The sequence below is a fragment of the Apaloderma vittatum genome, unplaced genomic scaffold (genome assembly GCF_000703405.1).
Source record: "Apaloderma vittatum isolate BGI_N311 unplaced genomic scaffold, ASM70340v1 scaffold2670, whole genome shotgun sequence".
In the NCBI taxonomy this organism is placed as follows: domain Eukaryota; kingdom Metazoa; phylum Chordata; class Aves; order Trogoniformes; family Trogonidae; genus Apaloderma; species Apaloderma vittatum.
Window position 1 is genome coordinate 22,527 of NW_009693799.1, and position 19,713 is coordinate 42,239.

General features: G+C 39.5%; 1 protein-coding gene across 1 annotated transcript in view; it reads left to right on the forward strand.

Annotated features, from left to right (window-relative positions):
• LOC104270475 (neurofibromin) overlaps positions 1-18,541 on the forward strand; it is a gene marked incomplete at its 5' end in the record, with an annotated part of 32,289 nt that extends 13,748 nt beyond the window's left edge. The window contains 23 exons of the mRNA XM_009864862.1: positions 75-188; positions 767-846; positions 2,183-2,306; positions 3,781-3,924; positions 4,271-4,517; positions 4,841-4,914; positions 5,027-5,110; positions 5,661-6,101; positions 6,540-6,679; positions 6,770-6,892; positions 7,321-7,404; positions 7,825-7,941; positions 8,443-8,624; positions 8,738-8,949; positions 9,508-9,669; positions 10,049-10,152; positions 11,039-11,174; positions 14,368-14,430; positions 16,196-16,354; positions 17,212-17,309; positions 17,455-17,601; positions 17,966-18,112; positions 18,427-18,541. Of these exons, the coding sequence (XP_009863164.1) occupies positions 75-188; positions 767-846; positions 2,183-2,306; positions 3,781-3,924; positions 4,271-4,517; positions 4,841-4,914; positions 5,027-5,110; positions 5,661-6,101; positions 6,540-6,679; positions 6,770-6,892; positions 7,321-7,404; positions 7,825-7,941; positions 8,443-8,624; positions 8,738-8,949; positions 9,508-9,669; positions 10,049-10,152; positions 11,039-11,174; positions 14,368-14,430; positions 16,196-16,354; positions 17,212-17,309; positions 17,455-17,601; positions 17,966-18,112; positions 18,427-18,541 (3,297 nt within the window). The remainder of the gene's footprint in view (positions 1-74; positions 189-766; positions 847-2,182; positions 2,307-3,780; positions 3,925-4,270; positions 4,518-4,840; positions 4,915-5,026; positions 5,111-5,660; positions 6,102-6,539; positions 6,680-6,769; positions 6,893-7,320; positions 7,405-7,824; positions 7,942-8,442; positions 8,625-8,737; positions 8,950-9,507; positions 9,670-10,048; positions 10,153-11,038; positions 11,175-14,367; positions 14,431-16,195; positions 16,355-17,211; positions 17,310-17,454; positions 17,602-17,965; positions 18,113-18,426) is intronic.
• Positions 18,542-19,713: the final 1,172 nt, after the last annotated feature.

Here is a 19,713-nt window from a genome sequence, read left to right on the forward strand (position 1 = left end):
CTGTTGCGGTCAGTGATACGGTTAGTCAATAAAAAGTTTTACAACTTCAACTTGCTTTCCTTTTTGCTCTTTAGAATCCGAGGAAGCAAGGGCCTGAGACGCAAGGTAGCACGGCTGAATTGATCACAGGCCTTGTACATCTCGTTCCGCAGTCCAGCATGCCCGATATAGCACAAGAAGCCATGGAGGTAAGGGGTAAAGATTCTTTGTGCCAAATGGTTGGGACACAGACAAATCCAGGCTTTTGTAGAAGCTCCAAAGTGGTGTTCTGCTGTGAAGTTATTTAAATTTGTTGGAAAGAAAATACATAAGACTTTTCTGTCTTTAACTTGTATTTTCAACAAGAGCGAAGTATTTGCCTGTCCCAAAAGAAAGCTTGAGCTTGGCAGAAAGCTTGAGGTGCAGGAAGTTTGTTGTTACCACGAGTTTATATTCATAGGATCGGTTGCATTAATTTCTTTGCAGCTGGACATGAAGTAAATGTTAAAGCCAAAGTCTATCTTTAAAAAACATTATGTCCATCTAGCACGGTTTTGTATGGAAATACTAAGCAAAACCTCTAGGTTTGAATTACAGGTATGCAACAAAGACTAAAGTATTTTTGGCATGGACGAGAAATGTGCTCTTATTCTATATAAAATGCTTTGTATATCTTTTGGGTTTTTTAAAGCAACGTAACTAATGTGTGATTGCACCTCCTTCTCTGCCTTTGCTGATGTGCTTTGTGTCTGCCTTCAAGTGAATCTCTGCTTTGTTCTGAATTTAGGCCTTGCTAGTACTTCACCAGTTAGACAGCATTGACTTGTGGAACCCAGATGCACCTATAGAAACATTCTGGGAAATCAGGTATGTAAGTTAGAGAAATAGCTGTTGTGTCTTCTCTTTTGGCATAGCTGTGAATATTTTAGGAAAGCTATGCACCATTGGCGTGAATCTGCCGTCAAAATTATTACGTGTATTCATGAAAAAGTTACCTTTTCCTTATACAAGATTTTAATGAAAATACGATAACCAGCATTTTGCTGGCTTTCTTAATGCCTCTCTTTAGCCCGTTAGGGTATAGAAATGATGATTGATGTGGAAAGCTTGTTACTTTTCCACCTTATTGAAATGTTTACTACTTAAGTTATATTTTATCCTTTTTGGGGCTGGGGGAAGTAATGCTAAGCAATTCTAGAAGTGTAGATTTGCTAACCTTGTCTCTGAAGCCCTGAAGAAGGTAGTAGTTTGCCCTGACCTGTGATTTCCATTTGTCTTTCCTGTGTATTTAAAGACCTTTAATTCATTTGCGTTGTCTTACTTTTTATAATTTCACAGCAGCTGCTGCAGTTGATTTCTTGGAGAATATTAAGGGAAATGAACTTCCAGAAAAGTAAAAAAATTACGCAATCTGCTAAACCAAAAAATAGGAATCTGTAAACTCAGAATTCTAAGAATTGCGTGAACTAAATAATTTTAAAAATAGATTGGTGATTTAATCTGAATTGGTGCTGGTGTTTGGTGTAGAAGGAAGGCAGCAGTCTAGGAGGAGCACTCTTGACGGCATCGGCAAATCGCCCTGCGCGACTGCTCCCGGCGGCCAAAGGGGCTCGTGAGGGGATAGGTTTGGGGCTGAGCCCTACCTGGAGGAACAGCAGCTGAAACTCATGACTGGAATTTCTAGTAGTAGAAATGAGCTTGCGGTCTGTTCGGGCTGGGGGAAAAACCCATTAGAATTGACACTAATTTGGACCCTTTGGCAGTTTTAACAGAGAGTGTGAGGCCTGAATGGATGGGAAGGAGGAACATCGCTAGATGTGTTCCTTCCAGAGCAGAGTTGAGACACGTTGTCAGAGCAGTGTAGGTAACCTTGTACTGCCACTGTCTGTGCTGTATCTGTTCTGGGGGTAAACGGAGAACTTGGAACCGACAGCCCTGGAGTCTGCACTTCTGACAAGTACCCACATCGCTTCCTTTCCTCTAGGGACTGAAAAAGGCCAGCTGGGCGGTGGGAAGGGACAGAGGGGAGCTTGTCATTTCAAGGACACACCTGTGTTATATTGATCACACATTTTAAAAGGTGATGCTGGTGTATGTGTAGGTAATTGATGCTAATTGCCTATTCCTATGTAAAACACAGTAATATCTTCACAGATTTTGTTGCTAGACTATAAGGCTAATGCTGAATTTCATTTTGCTGCAGTTCACAAATGCTTTTTTATATCTGCAAGAAACTAACTAGTCATCAGATGCTCAGCAGTACGGAAATCCTCAAGTGGCTGCGAGAGATTCTCATCTGTAGGAATAAATTTCTTCTAAAAAACAAAGTAAGTAAATATTAGCATCTGTTAGAATCCTTAAAATGGATTATTGTCTGTTTTGTCACTCCCTTTTATTTACCAGGTTATTTTTATGATTGGAAGAGATTTAATAACTACACCTACACCTTCTGTTTTCTGATTTCCTCTCTGCTGAGAAACGGTGCTTTATGAGCCACTCTTGATTAGAATTGTTAAGCAAAGTTAGGTTTAGGATTTATTTTTATTTTTTTTGCTTTTAGCTACACAGGTTGTTTTACTTGCCTGGAATATATATGTTTTGCAGAATCCTGGTGCCTGATACCTATTTGCCTAATACAAAGGGAAATAGTCCACAAGGTGAGAAAAAGGGAAAGTTAGTTATTATAAAATATACTTCTTCATGGATGAAATAAAAAATTGCTTTTTGGATCTCATGTTCATGTGAACCCTAGAATTCTGACTTGCTCCTTTCAGATAACCTCAAGGGACTTTTTCAAAGCCAAACACACATTGTAATGTTATTCTTGCTAGAATTAAAACCAGACTTGCTATATTACTTTTCGAATTAAAGATCTACTAGGACAAAAAAGAAAAAAAAGGGAGTTGCTGTTTTTTCTATCTGACCTAAAAGTAACTGTGCTATCCGGAGCAGGATACTGGCTTATGTGTGGTATAGAGCACGCTTAAGAAGTCCTCTTTCAGGAAGAGGATTTTTACTTTTAAATGACTTTTTTCTCCTGTTTCAAACTTTGGTAGCTCTGTTACTGATGGGCAATATTTTTTGTCTGGTTTGATGCCTGATAGTAGGCTTTTTCTTTTGCTATCTCCAGTTCAATGTGTATATTTCTGACATACAGTCTCACATGTTGCAGCTGAAGACCTTAGGCGTTCTGGCTTTCTGTGAGTTCAAGAAGACTTTTACGTTTAGCTTCTAAGTAGAAATCGCCTGTCCTTCAAATAGAGAATCTGCTTGATATTGTTCTCCTTCCAGTTAAGAAGTAATGAGGTTTTTTTAAGGATCTAGTAGCTCTTAGTGCTTAGAGGATGTTTGTTAATATCAGGATCAGAAAAAGATAATAGTTGTTACTAGAGCTCTACCTCACAGTCTCAGTTCCTGCTTTTCTCATAAGTATAAAATGTAGAGAATAAAACGTTCAGCACTCCTCAGCTTGACTTTTTTAGACTTAATTACATCTAAATTAGAATTATATTTATTTCAGTATGTGGAGTAAACCGAAGAAGTCTATAGGGCTTTCAGGAGTCCCAAGGAAGGGAGAAAAAGGCATCTTTTGATGCTTACCTCAAGAAAGATGACTCTCCAGATAATTTCTTAAGGGGAAATTCCATTCTAAGATACCGTTAATATGGGTGATTTGATAAAGCCCAGAGAGCACCAATGTGAAAAGTACTGTGTAAATGTTGAAGAGCTTTTTACCTTCCTGAATTCTGTCCCTTTTAAAAAAATAAGTTGCTTTGTAATTTTTCTTCCCTCTCTTTACAGCAATCAGATAGAAGTTCCTGCCACTTTCTTTTCCTTTATGATGTCTCTGGAGGTGGAACTAGTCAAATTTCTCTCGACCATGAAGAGATGATACGCTGTGCTCCAGGAGCTACCCTCAGGAAAGGGAAAGGGAATTCTTCCATGGTAAGATTTAGTGAGGTATACCCTTTGACAGACAAATTTCTCAAGCCTAGTTTTACTGCTAATTCTAGCTTCAGGAAAAAAAATTGAAGAGGATATCTAGAACATCCTTCAGGAGCCAAAATTTCATTTTGGTTCTTAATGAACACTTTCCAGTATCACTAAGATTTTCCTAAATGCATGGCAAATCTTTATGAAAAGATCAGGTTCATAAGAGCACATAAGAGCTCTGACCTTCTTTTGCATTGCTTGTTCTTGCCAGAAAAGAGCAATTTGGATAAAGCTGAATTTCAATAAAATTGCTGAATTCATAAGCAATATTACCAAATATGAAATTCTGTTTCCCAAGGAAAGTACAGCAGGATGCAGTGGGACACCAATTTGTCGCCAAGCCCAAACAAAATTGGAAGTCGCCTTATACATGTTTTTGTGGAGCCCGGATATTGAGGCAGTCCTTGTTGCAATGTCCTGTTTCCGCCACCTCTGTGAGGAAGCCGATATCAGATGTGGAGTAGATGAAGTCTCGGTGCATAATTTTTTGCCAAACTACAATACTTTCATGGAGTTTGCATCGGTTAGCAATATGATGTCAACAGGTGAGGATCGTGAACCTGCACAGTACCTTTCTACCTGGGTAATGCTATTTGTGTTTCAGTTCTTTAAACGTGTTGAGATGGTTGGTTTGATTACTTCTCCTGCTTTCACTGAAATATCGTAATCGTTGGAATTGCTAGAAGGAGTAGGGAATTTGGGTGACAGAGTTCATGGACGTTTTAAAGTGTAACAAGAGAAGCCTTTTCTACACACTCTAAGGGGATATGTTCCTTCTGTTAATTTAATAATTACTTTTAAAGAACTCTTACTTTGGTGTAGGTGTGTTTTCAAAAAACTTGGTTAATTGTTCTGTGCTCCTCTGTAGGCAGAGCAGCTCTTCAGAAGAGAGTGATGGCGTTATTAAGACGCATTGAACATCCAACTGCAGGCAACACAGAGGTAAACTTGCAGCTGAGTGTATATACTCTTTGAATGCCTGTTTTGTTGGAAAACAGAAAGTGTTGTTGCTACAAGTAGTTATGAAGGTAAATCTTGATGTATTTTATTTTAGGCCTGGGAGGATACACATGCAAAATGGGAACAAGCTACGAAACTAATCCTTAACTATCCGAAGACCAAAATGGAAGATGGACAGGTGACTAGGAATTTTTCCATAATTCCAAGCCTTAGAATTTCAAAACTGCTATTTAAGCTTATTTGTTTTAAGGAATTGGATTTTAATAGGGAAAATTAGTTTTGTAGGTAGACTTAAGCTCCATGAAAGTATTCCAGAAAAATAACAGTAAGGAGTTGTCCTCTGTGCTTATTGAGGGACCAAGAAGTAATCTGACTTAAATTGCTATAAGGGAGATGGAGGCTGAGCTTAAAAATTAAAAAGAAGTTGAAAAAAGGAATAGTGTGAAAACTCTGAAACACTAGTAAAGACATTATGAAATCCCTTTCAATGGCAGTTTTTAAACAAGCTGCTGGCTGTCATGTTTTAAATACGCTTTATCATAGTGCAGAGCTTCAGTTACTTTTAGCTTTGCTTCTTCAACTTCTCGAAAACCAATTCCTCTGTATAGCTCTCTGTTCGTGCTGCCGCAGCAAACAGTAAAAGGTGAATCTTAGAAAACTCTTGAGATGGGCAAAATTTTGCTCTCTCCATTTTTAGTTGAAGAGATTTCATCTTCATTCTTTTTCAGGTTACTGAAAGTCTTCATAAGACGATTGTGAAGAGACGAATGTCGCACGTTAGCGGGGGAGGCTCCATCGACTTGTCCGACACGGATTCTCTCCAGGAGTGGATCAATATGACGGGGTTCTTGTGTGCCCTCGGAGGAGTGTGCCTGCAGCACCGCGGCAACACAGGCCTGGCCACCTACAGCCCGCCCATGGGCCCTGTCAACGAGCGCAAGGGCTCCATGATATCCATGGTGTCCACGGAGGGTAACGCAGAGACTCCCGTTAGCAAGTTTATCGATCGGTTATTGACTCTGATGGTCTGTAACCATGAGAAGGTGGGACTGCAGATACGGACTAACATTAAAGACCTAGTGGGTTTGGAGCTGAGTCCAGCACTTTATCCCATGCTCTTTAACAAACTGAAGAATACCATCAGCAAGTTTTTTGATTCTCAAGGACAGGTAAAGTGCCGATACATTCCTTCACACTTGTCACTTCATAAAAGGTGTCAGTCTTGTCTTTCACATAGGTCATTGGAATTGATACTGGTTCATATTTTGTACAAAAAACCAGCAAGCTTTGTGACTGTATTTCACAGCATGCATTAATAAGTATTGTATTTGTGATTCCAGGATATGTTTAAGCTCAAGTAATTGGAAACATTCTTGAATTCTCAGTGAGCTCTTGCATAGAGAGTCTGTTAGAATATTCTCAAAATTGTTATGGCTGATAGTGTTGACATATTTGACCTTGATGTATATTGAAATTCTTTTGGCTACGTGTTAACTAGAAAAAACGCTTGTCTATTAGCTTTCGGAAATGTTGTGGTATACTTGATAAGTACCCTTTTTTCCTTTCTTGTGTCTAAAGATTTAAGACCAGCAACTTTCTCCCTGCAGGTTTTGTTAACTGAGACCAACACACAATTTGTAGAGCAAACCATTGCTATAATGAAGAATTTGCTTGACAATCATACAGAAGGGAGCTCAGAACATCTTGGACAAGCTAGTATTGAAACAATGATGCTAAACCTGGTTAGGTAAGGAATCCTGTTGGCTTTCCTTATAAACTAGTGTCTTTAAGGCAGGCAGATCCTTCTAGTTTGTAATATTTTTGTTGTTCGCGTCAGGTATGTGCGTGTCCTTGGAAATCTGGTACATGCAATTCAAATAAAAACTAAGCTGTGTCAGTTAGTAGAAGTAATGATGGAAAGGAGAGATGACCTTTCGTTTTGCCAAGAAATGAAATTTAGGTAAGTATCATGTTATTTAACTTCTAGGATAGTGTAATGTGGACAAGTGTCATTTTGGTTTTATTGTTAAAAAAGGTTAAAAAACCATAAACTGTCTCACACCAGTGTTTCTGGTATAGGAGTAGTACCTCTGTCTTTATCTTCAGAATAATTTAGAGATTGGCGCTACATTAAAATTCAATTGTGGGGATAGTAAATGTGTGTAAAAATTTTTGTGTATAATACAGACCGGGATATTACTTGGTATAAATACAGTTAGTTCAGTTCATCTTCGGTGTGTGGTGCTTCAGATAGCTCTTACACTGCATCAGTAATGTTGAAGAATGATGGCAACAGTACTAAGTGTGTTTGAGGGAAGAGATATTTAAGGAAGAAATTAAAACAGACAAAACCTCCTCAAGCTAAAGCAATATATCCGTATGTAACAGGAACAAAATGGTGGAGTATTTGACAGACTGGGTTATGGGAACATCTAATCAGGCAACCGATGAGGATGTGAAGTGCTTGACAAGGTAAGAAAGAACATTCCTAAACTGTTCCTAAAGTTCCTAAGATGTTCCTGGTGGCGTTTGATATCCACAGATGAGCTGGCTCACATGGGCTTGCTTTAGCGGTGGTAATTTTAAGGAAAAGCCAAAAACTGAAACTTAGATTTTGGTGAGCAATGACAGAATTATACTTAAGGCATAGCCTTAACTAATGTAGCTCGTTATATGGTTTGAAGTTGTTTGTTTTTTTTCCATCCACTGAGTTTATTTAATTCCGTTTTTGATTTAGTATTAAGATTGGACATTTGCTTTGCTAGACCTGTATCTTCATATGATGCATTCAGAAGAATAAAATCATCAAACGTTATAGTGTGGAATTTTTGTTCATCTGGTGTTTTAATTCTGTTGAAGTGATTCACAGCTTCTTAAAATTTTGTTTTCCAGAGATTTGGACCAAGCCAGCATGGAAGCAGTGGTCTCTCTTCTTGCTGGGCTTCCACTACAGCCTGAAGAAGGAGATGGTGTTGAGTTGATGGAAGCAAAATCTCAGTTATTTCTTAAGTAAATAGTGATTCTTAACTACTTTTCTTTACAATGACTCTGAGTACTTGCACCGTATGACTTCATTACAAATGTTGGTTTTTCTTCTAGCAGAAATTCCCAACAGGAATTACCTCTTATATGTCTCATCTCTGTCTCGTAGGTTTATTTAGAAAACAGTTACAAAATTTGGTTTTATTTCGGCTTAAGGCAGATGGATGCTTAATTCCTGAGAGGAATTAGCTTGCTTTGATATTTTTATCCACAAATCTTCAAATCTCTTTCAGGGCGTCTGTTTGTAAAGGCACACCTGTGAAATTCACTTGCTTGATTTGAGAAAATTTGCATCCAAATTTTAGGACAGTCACTTCTTATTGTTACGTGTTTGTAAGTTTGGACTATGGTACAGGAAAGATTGCTCGAGGCAGGTACAAGATAATTTGGGAGGCTTGTTGCCTGTTTGCTACTCTCTGCTGTTGCAGAATGTGTTTTACTTATCCAAGTCTTTCTCTTTTTCTTTAGGTATTTCACACTGTTTATGAACCTTCTGAATGACTGTAGTGAAGTCGAAGATGAAAGCACACAGACGGGGGGTAGGAAACGTGGAATGTCTCGAAGACTGGCTTCTCTGCGGCACTGCACCGTCCTTGCGATGTCAAATTTACTCAATGCAAACGTGGACAGCGGCCTGATGCACTCAATAGGTGAAGTAGTTACAGATAATTGTGGTTAAATGAATAGATAATGATGGCATTGGTATGTAATACATTTTTACACCTTCCTTAGTAGTTCTGTTTGTGGGGTTTCTTTTAATTAGGCTTGGGCTATCATAAAGACCTCCAAACAAGAGCTACGTTTATGGAAGTCCTCACCAAAATTCTGCAGCAGGGAACAGAATTCGATACGTTAGCAGAAACGGTGCTGGCAGATCGGTTTGAGAGGCTGGTGGAGCTGGTTACAATGATGGGTGATCAGGGGGAGCTCCCGATTGCTATGGCTTTAGCCAACGTGGTGCCTTGTTCTCAGTGGGTAAGTTGATTCACGCATTTTGTTGCCTACGTTTTTGAAAATATTAAGACTTAAGAATGCAGATATCAAGGGTGTCTAGCCTTTCTTAGTATGTTCTGGAAAAGTGTACTGAAACTAGTTGTCCAAGACCTTGATTATAAACTATATTTTTTTTAGTTAATTTTTAGTTAATGTCTAGGAATAAGTTTATATACCATTGTTTTAATAAATGCGTCTCTTTGGGCTGGTTATTAATTACAGATTGTGTGTGCTGTAATGCAGACAGAACTGTATTTGCTCCTCTAGATTTTAGGTGATAAATTGACTTTGTTATACAGCAGGATAACTGCTTTTCGGTCTGGACCATGATGAATTTCTACGACTGGATATCGTGAGACAGATTTTTAGACAAGCAATAGCGTAGGAAAGATTTAAGTGGAGATTGTGTATTTTACGTGCAAGGTTCCGTAGCGAATTCAAAGCAGTAGTACCAACTGCTTAGTGTTTTTTTCATAATTGTTTTTCGTACTTGCTTTGGCTCACTGCTAGTCAGATTAACGTTTCGTTCCTTCTTTTAAGGATGAACTAGCTCGTGTCCTGGTCACTCTCTTCGATTCCCGGCACTTGCTCTACCAGCTTCTCTGGAATATGTTTTCAAAGGAAGTTGAACTGGCAGATTCCATGCAGACACTCTTCCGAGGAAACAGCTTAGCCAGTAAAATAATGACTTTCTGTTTTAAGGTATATTATCTAATATTTTAAGGTATGTTATCTAATCTTTCTCCCTGCTACAGATCACTTCAATAACAGGAAAAGTTGAGTGATACAGAAATAGAAGACTACCAGTCTATGATCTTTAAGCACTTGAGTAACTGGGTTAGTTGAAAATTGCACAGAATTTTGTCTGAATTGGAACTGAAGTAAAATACTCATAGAAATTGGTCAGAGTTATGTTTCAGAAGTGAGGCTATAATATAAAACCAGCACTTTTACAGAAATCCAGTTTATGCTGAAACAAATCAAGTGTTTTCAGGCTCTTTTAACACTTAGAGAAGCTTGGAATGTTTGGGTGACTTGATGTGTTAACCTGGCCACCTCTTCTGGTTATCTTTCTACCCAGGTGTATGGTGCTACGTATTTGCAGAAGCTTTTGGAACCTTTATTAAGGACCGTGATCACATCCTCCGAGTGGCAGCACGTTAGCTTTGAGGTGGATCCAACAAGGTTTGAGATTCAAGGGGGGGGCAGATAAATCTGTTTATTTGTAAAATCTATTCCCAGTCAGTGTTAATTATAACAAGACTCCTTTTTTGTTGTTGCAAGTGTATTTCTCACACTTTCACACTTTTCCGCTCCTCACTTCATCAGACGTGTTAATTTTATCTGCAGTCCTTACATCCAGGGAGAAGTGCACAGAGCTGTCCCACACAGCGAGCTGAGTTTTGCTGCATGTCTTCTAAGCCCTGAGAGAGTGAGGAAGATGGAGAGCTCTTGCAGGACCTCTTCTTGCTGCTTCACACTTTTGTGTAGGCCCCTAGTGGGGAGTAGTATCAGTAGTACCAGAAAGTATCTGATTTAGGTCATTGAATTAATTACAGGAGCAAGATGGAATGTGTGTATGTTGTAATTTGCTCTAGTTTCTCTTATGTCACTTCAAGACTTGGATTTAGTAGCTGTTGCTCTATCGCCTTGAATTTCCCCTAACTCTTAGAAAAAACTTGAAATATTTGTCTTTTAAGTGGCTTACCAAAAGATATGCCTTCTTATTAATAGGTTAACTCTCAGATATCTGTGTCTACCTCAAAAATTTCTTCCAGAGAACCCATCATCAAAGTGATACTGCAATTATCAGTTGGAATTATGTATGCCTGTCTTTGTATGGAGTAGTGTGAGAGAATCCTACTTACAGCTGTCTCTTACCGAGTTTTAAACGACCTGATATTTGTAACGTACATGGTTGAAAATGCTGATGGCAACTTTTGTGTAAAAGATCATAAATACTTCCGTACGGTTTCTGTTTACCCTGGGAAATACGGTTACTACCAGAAGTATAAGTGCAGTTAGTATAGTTTATTCGATTGCTGGTGATACATTTGTGGGTCTGTTTCAGGCTGGAGCCTACAGAAAGCCTTGAGGAGAACCAGCGGAGTCTCTTGCAAATGACAGAAAAATTCTTTCATGCAATCATTAATTCTTCTTCGGAGTTCCCACCACAGCTTCGCAGTGTGTGCCATTGTTTATACCAGGTATGCCTGCGATGGTTGCCTGCCCCTAAACGTTGGGTTTCTTTTTTACAATTCTGACAGCTGGGAGCTTGGTCAAGTAGTGGGTGCACAGGGACATTTTTCAAAGGCTTGTTTTCAGATTCTTGTTAAATAACAGAAATCTGAAGGTAGGAACTGAGTGATGTTTTAAGTCTTTGGTTGGCGATCAGGAGGTGACTAAACCTTAATTTTTAAGGAGTTGAATCACAGTTGAGATTTCAGACCTAATAAGGCAGCAATAATCTCTACTTTAGCAGCTCTGTGGGAGACTACAGATTAACTAGGGAGGGAAGGGTTAAGCTTGCTTTTTTCTGTTTATCATGTGGGCCATCTATAAGGAAGGCAGCAAAAGGGGAAGATAATGAAAATAATCACTACGGGGTTGAGGGAATTCTTGTTTAATGATGCAAATTAGAGACTGACTTCTTGTAGCTAAAACTTCAGTGCTGTTGCACAAACCTCAGAAAGTTACTGGGCTGGGACCACCCTCTCTTTTCGGTACCGTTTACAAATGATACTTGAAGAAAGCAGCCTTCCCTGAGGCGTGCTGGCCTCTGCAGAGTGGGTTCTCCTGCAGTGGTACCTCCCGGCCACCTCCCGCTCAAGTTCCTGCATCCCCTGGGCTCCTTCCCCGACCCCTCCGCACTGTGCCGTTCCTGCTGCTCTCTGTAGCAGCTCAGCTTTACCTTCTTTGTGTGTCTCTGATGGATTTAGCTGCTGCTAAAACTTGCCGCGGGGGATACTCCTGCTGCCCTCAGGGCTAAGAGGAGATAGAATTTCCAGTGCTGTTGGACAGAAGAGCTGTGCATGGCAGAATATTTGAGCTGTGGTCTCGGTCAAGTGGCCTGGAAGCACTTCTGGCCTTTCAAATATGAAGTCTGAATCTCAGGTCTAAAGCAAAGCAAGGAAAATAGATTTTTTTCTGAGTTGTCCAAACCAAAAACTCAGTACAGTGCAGTCTACTCTCTTTTTACAGCAAGTGCTGTATTGGTGAATGCAGCAGCTCCGATTCTCAGAACTGGGAAGGGAGAAGCAGTGAGTTGTGTGTTGCTCCTGCTGTAGCAACTTGGATAAGCTGCTTCTAAACTCATCCCTTTCTACAGTGATGGAGGGTGATTTTTTTTATTCTCTCATTTGTTTTTTGTAATTGGGAAATGAGGGGAGCAAATTGCATTCCTTCAAGCGGCCACGGTCTCACAGACGGTCTCTGGGAGTCTGCTTGAGCATTGTTGAAAATGCCACACACGGCTTTGGTTGTTGCTTCCGTTGTTTGATGTTGCATTGTTTCATATTTTGGTTCCATTTCGGTGTATTGCTAGAAATTATTTCTGTGCAAACCATTTTTAACTCCTATATGAAACGGAATTACTAAAAGGATCTCTGCAGTGGGCACTGCCAGAGGTTCTTCTGTGGAAGCCTGTCCTGTCTGTTGGCTTTATTCTTGCCTTTACTTTTTCTGGTAACAAAAGTAATTTGTTCCTAAGAGAGATGATTTACTGGCAAGTATACAAGTGATATTAACTGATGTTCACCTTCAACATTGACTACTTTAACTGTTTCTAGTAACACGTGTATTTGTGTATAACTTTTGGTTCATCACAAATAGTATAATGATTCATTCTATACTTTTAAGTTCCAGAGGATTTTGAAGAATCTGGCCTGAAAAAAAAGTACAATTAAAATCTGAATTTTGGGGGGTATTAATCCATTTTTGTTGTAATAACTAAAGTGGTGGTTTTTATAAGGTAACTTCACATTTCCTAAGTTGAGTGTGTTCCTTCCTAAGCAACAGCGTAAGAGCAAAGGAGAACACATTTTGCAGCCTCTTCTTATGCTTAGAATTCTAAAGTAAGTGTGTGTGCAAAATAAATCTCATCAGGTGTGTGGTGTAAGTGATTCGTAGCTAATTTTAATCGATGTACGGGATGCTGGGGTCTGAGCTGGCTGGTGTTTCTGTCCCCGCAACTGCTCCCCAGTAGGTGCTCTCCTCGGGCAGCGCCCTGGAGCTCGTTTCGGTGCCAGGGCCCCTCACTCATTTCCAGGTAAGGCATCCTCACCAGTGTTCCGTGGTCACAAACAAGCCTGATCAAAGCCATTCTACAAAGAATTTGTGCTGGCTGTTCCATAAAACGCACGCGAGTGTGTGTTTTAACAGGAAGAGTCGGAAGCTCTGCCTGCTTTAAGTGCAGTAGCTTCGTGCATGGAGTAGCTTCAGAAGCTGCCTGGAAATTACGCAAAGTCAGAAATTTGGCAAGGCAGCCTTGGCTAAAGGTTAATAGGTCTCGCACAGATGCGTGCTACTAAAATTCAGCTTGGTTAGCAGAATGCCTTTCCCTCACTGGTTGTGGGTTTTGTTTGGGGCTTGCTTGTTATTTTTTTCTCAAGTCGTAGAAACTCTCTGCTGATTCCCGTTTGTGTGATACTCTGGTTTTTCATCGGAGCTGTTGGTGCATGTCTGCTCTCCAGCTGCTGGATTTTGCTCGCGCTCCGTCGCTGGCGTGACGGGCGGTGGTTGCAGCGGGGTGTGGTGCTTCTTGGTGGGTCCCTTTGCCTTGAAACAGTGCAGAAATGAGCACCACCGAGTTGGATACCTTGATTTGGAAGTCTGTAGTACGTTCATGTAGACCCACTGGCTTCTCTCTTCCTTTTTCCGCGGAGTGTTTTGTGGCAGTGTTTAGCTCTCAAAGTAGTAATAACTGTGGTGATTCACAGATCTAACTAAATTGAAGGACACACAGAGAAACATTGGGAAGATTTAAACCTCTAAATTTATTGTAAAAGTAATATGTATTTCAAAGGTATAACGCTTTGCTATTTTCACTATTAAAATTATTTGGGGATGGTGAAATACACTCAAAAGCTGAATATACCATTTAGTGCCTAATATTGTATTGAGTGAGCACATTCATGTGGTTTGACTTTTAATCTAGCCAGAAATAGTAGAAATGATTGAAATGCAACATTCGCTTGTTTTGTATTTAGTGCTTTGTAAATAAGATGTAATAAAATCGTGGAATAAAATCTCCATCATCAGTCTTTAGTTGATATATTTCATTTTCCGTTGGTTATGTTTGTTACATTTTACTGTGTAATTTATGCACAAGTCAACATTGGTTTTTTTGTTGCTGTATGTAGTTGGTGCTGTGACTTGTTTGTGCTCATCTCTGTTCTGTAGGCAACTTGCCACTCTCTACTGAATAAAGCTACCGTAAAAGAAAAAAAGGAAAACAAAAAATCAGTAAGTTTGGAGACCTTTTTATTAGCCATTTCTTTCAAAGCACAACAGAAATCTTTTGCTGTTTGTTCGAAACATCTTCACTTCGGTCTATTTGACATCACTGTAAAATCATTCTACTAATTCTGGCACAGAATAGCTTTCATTTCAATTAACACTGGGGTTAAGTTATATTTAAAATATTCTCTGTGTGCCTATTTGAGTAAACAAAAGACACTTTTAACATTGCTGCTTAGTATTTAATACTCTGATTCTTCTACCCTTGCCACCATCTTCAGAGTAGAAAAAAATGCGGAAGAAAAATGTTTTCTTTTGGTTTGGGGGAAAACCTGAGTCTGTTTAGCTGTTTTAACACTCTGGCAGATAACTTGACTTTAGCTTGCATCCTGGGAGAGGAGCAATTAACATAGATGGATTACTGAGAAGAAACTTACGTGACTTGTTTCTGGTACATTTTCCCGTGTTTGCCTTGTGACTAAGCAGTAAAATTTAGCACTTTTATTAACTGCGAAACAGTTAATAAACAGATTTCCCATTTTCAGTAACGTTCCAGGTTACAGAGTTCAGATACATAGATCTTGATAGAGTGGTGTCATTAAAAGAATTACTATTTTCCTTGACAGAGACCTCAAAATATAAAGTATGTATAAAACAGTGGCAAAATGGAAATTTAGACTTCTGTTAAAGACTCCCTTATTTTTTACTGTAACTGAGCAGAATAGTAATGATGTTTAAATTCAAAATCCATGCACAAGCTAGTGTTTTACAGGTAAATATTCTCAGTAATTGTATCACAAGGTAACGGAATGAAGTTGCTACTGAGCCAAAGCGATTTATTGATGTATGATGTGTGTACTAGTGACTTTATCTGTTTTAAGCAGCATGATCTGAGATTGCAGTAGTTATGTTTTGAAGTATTTTAGTAAAATGGGGTTTATTTATTTATTTGAAATAATATAATTTAAAATTTGAAGCCCATTAGCTTTTTTCTGTGAAAAGGTAGAATCTGACTTGATTTGAGTAACCGTTGCTACTTGTAGGAAAGTATAAACAGAGATACTGAAACTTTATAGAGTTAAGAACTTTACTTTTGTCAGGGAGCTTTAACTCTTCAAAGTCAAATGAGAGATTTCTGGGGAACATACTGACCTCTTAATAACACATAGTGGATTTCCTAAAAAGAAAGGAGATTTCTTCTTTCTTTCAATGTTTTCAGAAAGTATCTTTTTTCTAGATAGCAAGAACAATTTTTTTTGTATCGAGATAGCAGGAACAATTTTTTTGTATCCTTAGATCTTCTAGCGGATTCCTGCTCAGTGGTTTTGGACGGTGTCTGTGTAGGCAGAGATGTGCCCTGGCCACTCGGCTCTGGCTCGTCCTGTCTTCCCTCCTTTCACAAATCTCATTGAGATGTGATAGTTCTGAAGGGCATTTCTACAAATACCTCCTTCCCACAAATTGAAAATTACTCCTGAAACTTTACAGCACGGGTCTTACTGCGGGAGAGGCTCTTGTGATGAGTAGCAAAATTAGAAATACCCAGATGAAAGATCCCAAAGTTACCTGTTTGATGGGAAGAGCTTGCGCCCCCAAGTCCGAACGCAGCGTTTGGCCGCTTTTCTGTCAGTGGCAGGGCCTTGGAGTTAAGTGCTCGGCAGCTCTGCGCTGGAAAGAATACTTAAAGTTGGATGGCCATAGAAGGCTTTTCTCAGCTTGCTTTCCCCTTCCTTTAATGCAACAGTGTTCTTTATAATTCTCGACTTTGTAGGTTGTTAGTCAACGATTTCCTCAGAACAGCATTGGAGCAGTTGGAAGCGCGATGTTCCTTCGGTTCATCAATCCTGCGATCGTCTCCCCGTACGAGGCAGGGATTTTAGATAAAAAGCCTCCACCAAGAATTGAAAGGGGATTGAAACTGATGTCAAAGGTGAATCAAGAGATATTTCTGTTTGACCATGTTGTATGTTCTACGTGATTTAGTTCTGTTAGTTGTCTGCTACGAGAAAATCTAAGAAAATGTGCAGGTTTGCACGTTTGCGATTTGTAGCAAACATCGCATTATTTAAATGAAGTGCGGTTTCCATACTATGTTTATACATCACAAGGTAAATGTTCGAGCTCCCAGCGGTGTAAGTTTGAGGAACGGTCTCTGCAGGCGAAAAAGACGCTTTGCCAAAATGAAGCAGAAGAGAACAGAATACTTCAGGCTCTTGTCTTGAACTTCCAACCTTGTTTGAAAACAAACAAAACCCCCAGTGTTACTGTGAGCACAGTGAAAATCATGGCAGCCAGATATGTTCATATTCGCACTGAAGAAGTGATTTTTGTCTCTTTAATCTCATTTAATGTTATTTCTTGTAAAAATAAAAAAAAAAAAGTTTAATGATGGCATACAAATTCTGTGGCCTGTGCATATTATCCACTTTAAATGTTGAGAAATCATAGCTTGCTTTAGGCACACGTGTGCTCTTGCTTCTACATATCTGATAATTTGAGAAGAGATAGTTAACATTTCATAAATGGTGGGTTTGAAAGATTATTTATTTTCCTGGTCTGAACTCCAGTAAAGTTCATAAATAAGGAAGTGGTCTTCTAGTATTTAAAATTACGTGAAAGAAAATATTTTGGACATGAGCCTACTTTAAATTAGTTGACTTATTGGCTTTTTGTGTCTTGAGGTTTTGCAAGTTAAAATTAATATTTCTGACAATGAAGTTAAAGTGACAAGCATAACAGTTAATACATTAAACCTTTACGCGTCTTCACCATCTTTGTTTCGTTTAGATACTTCAGAGTATTGCGAACCACGTCCTGTTTACAAAAGAAGAACATATGCGGCCTTTTAATGATTTTGTAAAAAGCAATTTTGACGCAGCACGAAGGTAGGCCCTTTGGAAACTTGCACAAAGAGTCTGCGTTGCGTAACGAGCAAAGTGCGGAATGTTCTTGTCGCCCTCTGATATAGATTGAGCCTACTTGGCAGATTCCCCTTACCCGCTTACAGTTGTTCCTGGTTTTGGACTCCAGGTTTTTCCTTGATATTGCGTCCGATTGCCCGGCGAGCGACACCGTCAACCACAGCCTGTCCTTCATCAGCGACGGCAACGTCCTCGCTTTGCACCGGTTGCTGTGGAACAACCAGGAGAAAATTGGCCAGTACCTTTCCAGCAACAGGTAACAGTTCCGAAACGTGAAGGGAAGTGAATGTTTGGAAATGCTTTAGGATGCTTTTGCCGGTGCTACCGGAAAGAATACAATGGTTGAGAAGTCTTGCATGTGGAAGCTTCTGTCTCACTGACAAGCCGCTTTTGGGAACGCGCTTGACATCTTGCTGCCACTTTGTTTTGTGCATCTTTTGTAAAAAGTATTCTGTGTGTGACAGACTTCTTTCTTATTCCTTTGCCGAGTGCTTTTTTTTTTTCTTTTCATTTTATAAAAGAAACTCCAGCCTCTTCAAAGTAAGAAAGGGTAGTGGGCAAAAATCCAGGACCTGCTGAGTAAAGAAGGACTTTTCTTTTAATTGACATGCTGTTTCTAGGGACCACAAGGCTGTTGGAAGACGACCTTTTGACAAGATGGCCACTCTTCTCGCCTACCTGGGCCCTCCCGAGCACAAACCCGTGGCAGATACCCATTGGTCCAGTTTAAATCTCACTAGTTCCAAATTTGAAGAGTTTATGACAAGGTAATGAGATTATTGTGGAGGGGACACGCACGGTGGGTTTCTAGGCTGGAGCGTGTAGGGCAGTTACTAAGACTCCAGCTTTTCGTTTTGAAGCTCCATCTTACATATACCTTTAGATTTCGCAAGTAGATTTTAATTTCAAAAATGAAATCAGGAATGAGAGACAGCAGTAATGTTTTTGGTTTAACAAAGGTTCGGGATTTTGCGAACTTAATAGTTTTGCTTAAAGATGGAAATAAAGAGGGCTTGGGATTTAATGCTTTGGGTTTTGAGAGGCTGTAGTGAAAAGTTGATGTCTATGTATTGCTTTTTAGGCATCAGGTACATGAAAAAGAGGAGTTCAAAGCGCTGAAAACATTAAATATTTTCTACCAAGCTGGGACATCAAAAGCTGGCAATCCAGTTTTCTACTACATCGCACGGCGGTAAGGAATCTTGCACCTTCCCTGTCAGAAAGAAACATGTAACATCAAAAATATCAAGCGTGTATAAGAAAGGGAAACCAACTTTGTGACAAACAAGAATCTGGAAATAGCTTATGTTTCAAATCTTGGTGACAGTGTGTCTTAATTGAGTTGTTTCCCAAATCAGAACTGTCATAGTTTTTCCACCCAGGAGTATGTGAGTCTCTGTGGAAAAATACCTAAAATTCTAAATACATTTTATTAGTTTTTCACTGTCTCAAGTAAGCTACATCTACACGATGTTGCTCTTAACTCTATTGGTGATTTTGGCATCTTCGGTTTCTGAAGTATGAAGTAAGTAACAAGCTAAAACATGATTTATCGTGATGATGTTGCTCTTAACTCTCTATTGGTGATTTTGGCATCTTTGGTTTCTGAAGTATGAAATAAGTAACAAGCTAAAACATGATTTATCGTGACAAGGTTTATCAGAATGGTCCCTCTTTCTTATTGTAAAAGAGCGAAAGAGCAAAACAAATACTTAAAAGTTTTGCAGGTAGTCAAAAATGTGATGTTGCTTCAGTTTCACTGTTATTTTCTGAGTGACAATGATATGATGGTTTTGGACACAATAGAGATTTGTGGAAATGCCACTGAAGTGGTACGAAAAGTAGGTGTTGAGGTGTGAACTTTGCAAAAGACTCTGTTTTTCCAATAAGGGAAAATTTTGAAAGTTGTAAGTCTTGCCTACTCTGGAAGATGGCAATTCAAACGAGCAAGTGATGCATACTGCAGTATTGAGGAATTTTAGTCAATTTATGGTCAAGTAAGTCACGAGAATAGAACTGAAATTTGCTATTTCCATCTAATTGTTAAGTAAAATCCTGTAAAATCCGTGGAGGACAGCAGTTCAGAACAGTTTCCACGGGAGTTATGCGCATTACTAGAAGTCATTCCTAGCCCTTTTCTTGAAAGGGAGATTGCTGTGCTTGCGCTTGAGTGCGATCCAAGGCCGAAGTGTTGAGGTGAGATTAGAGCTGCTGGTGGTGCCTTTGCTCTTGGCCGTGTGGCTGGCGAGGCGGTGGCCGGCCACGGTGGCACCACTGGATTCCAGGTGTGCGGAGCCGCCGTGGTCTCTAAAGTCAAGGCCCGTGTTGGTGGTGGTGCCGAGAGCCCCGGGGTGGGTGGGGGGCTGGC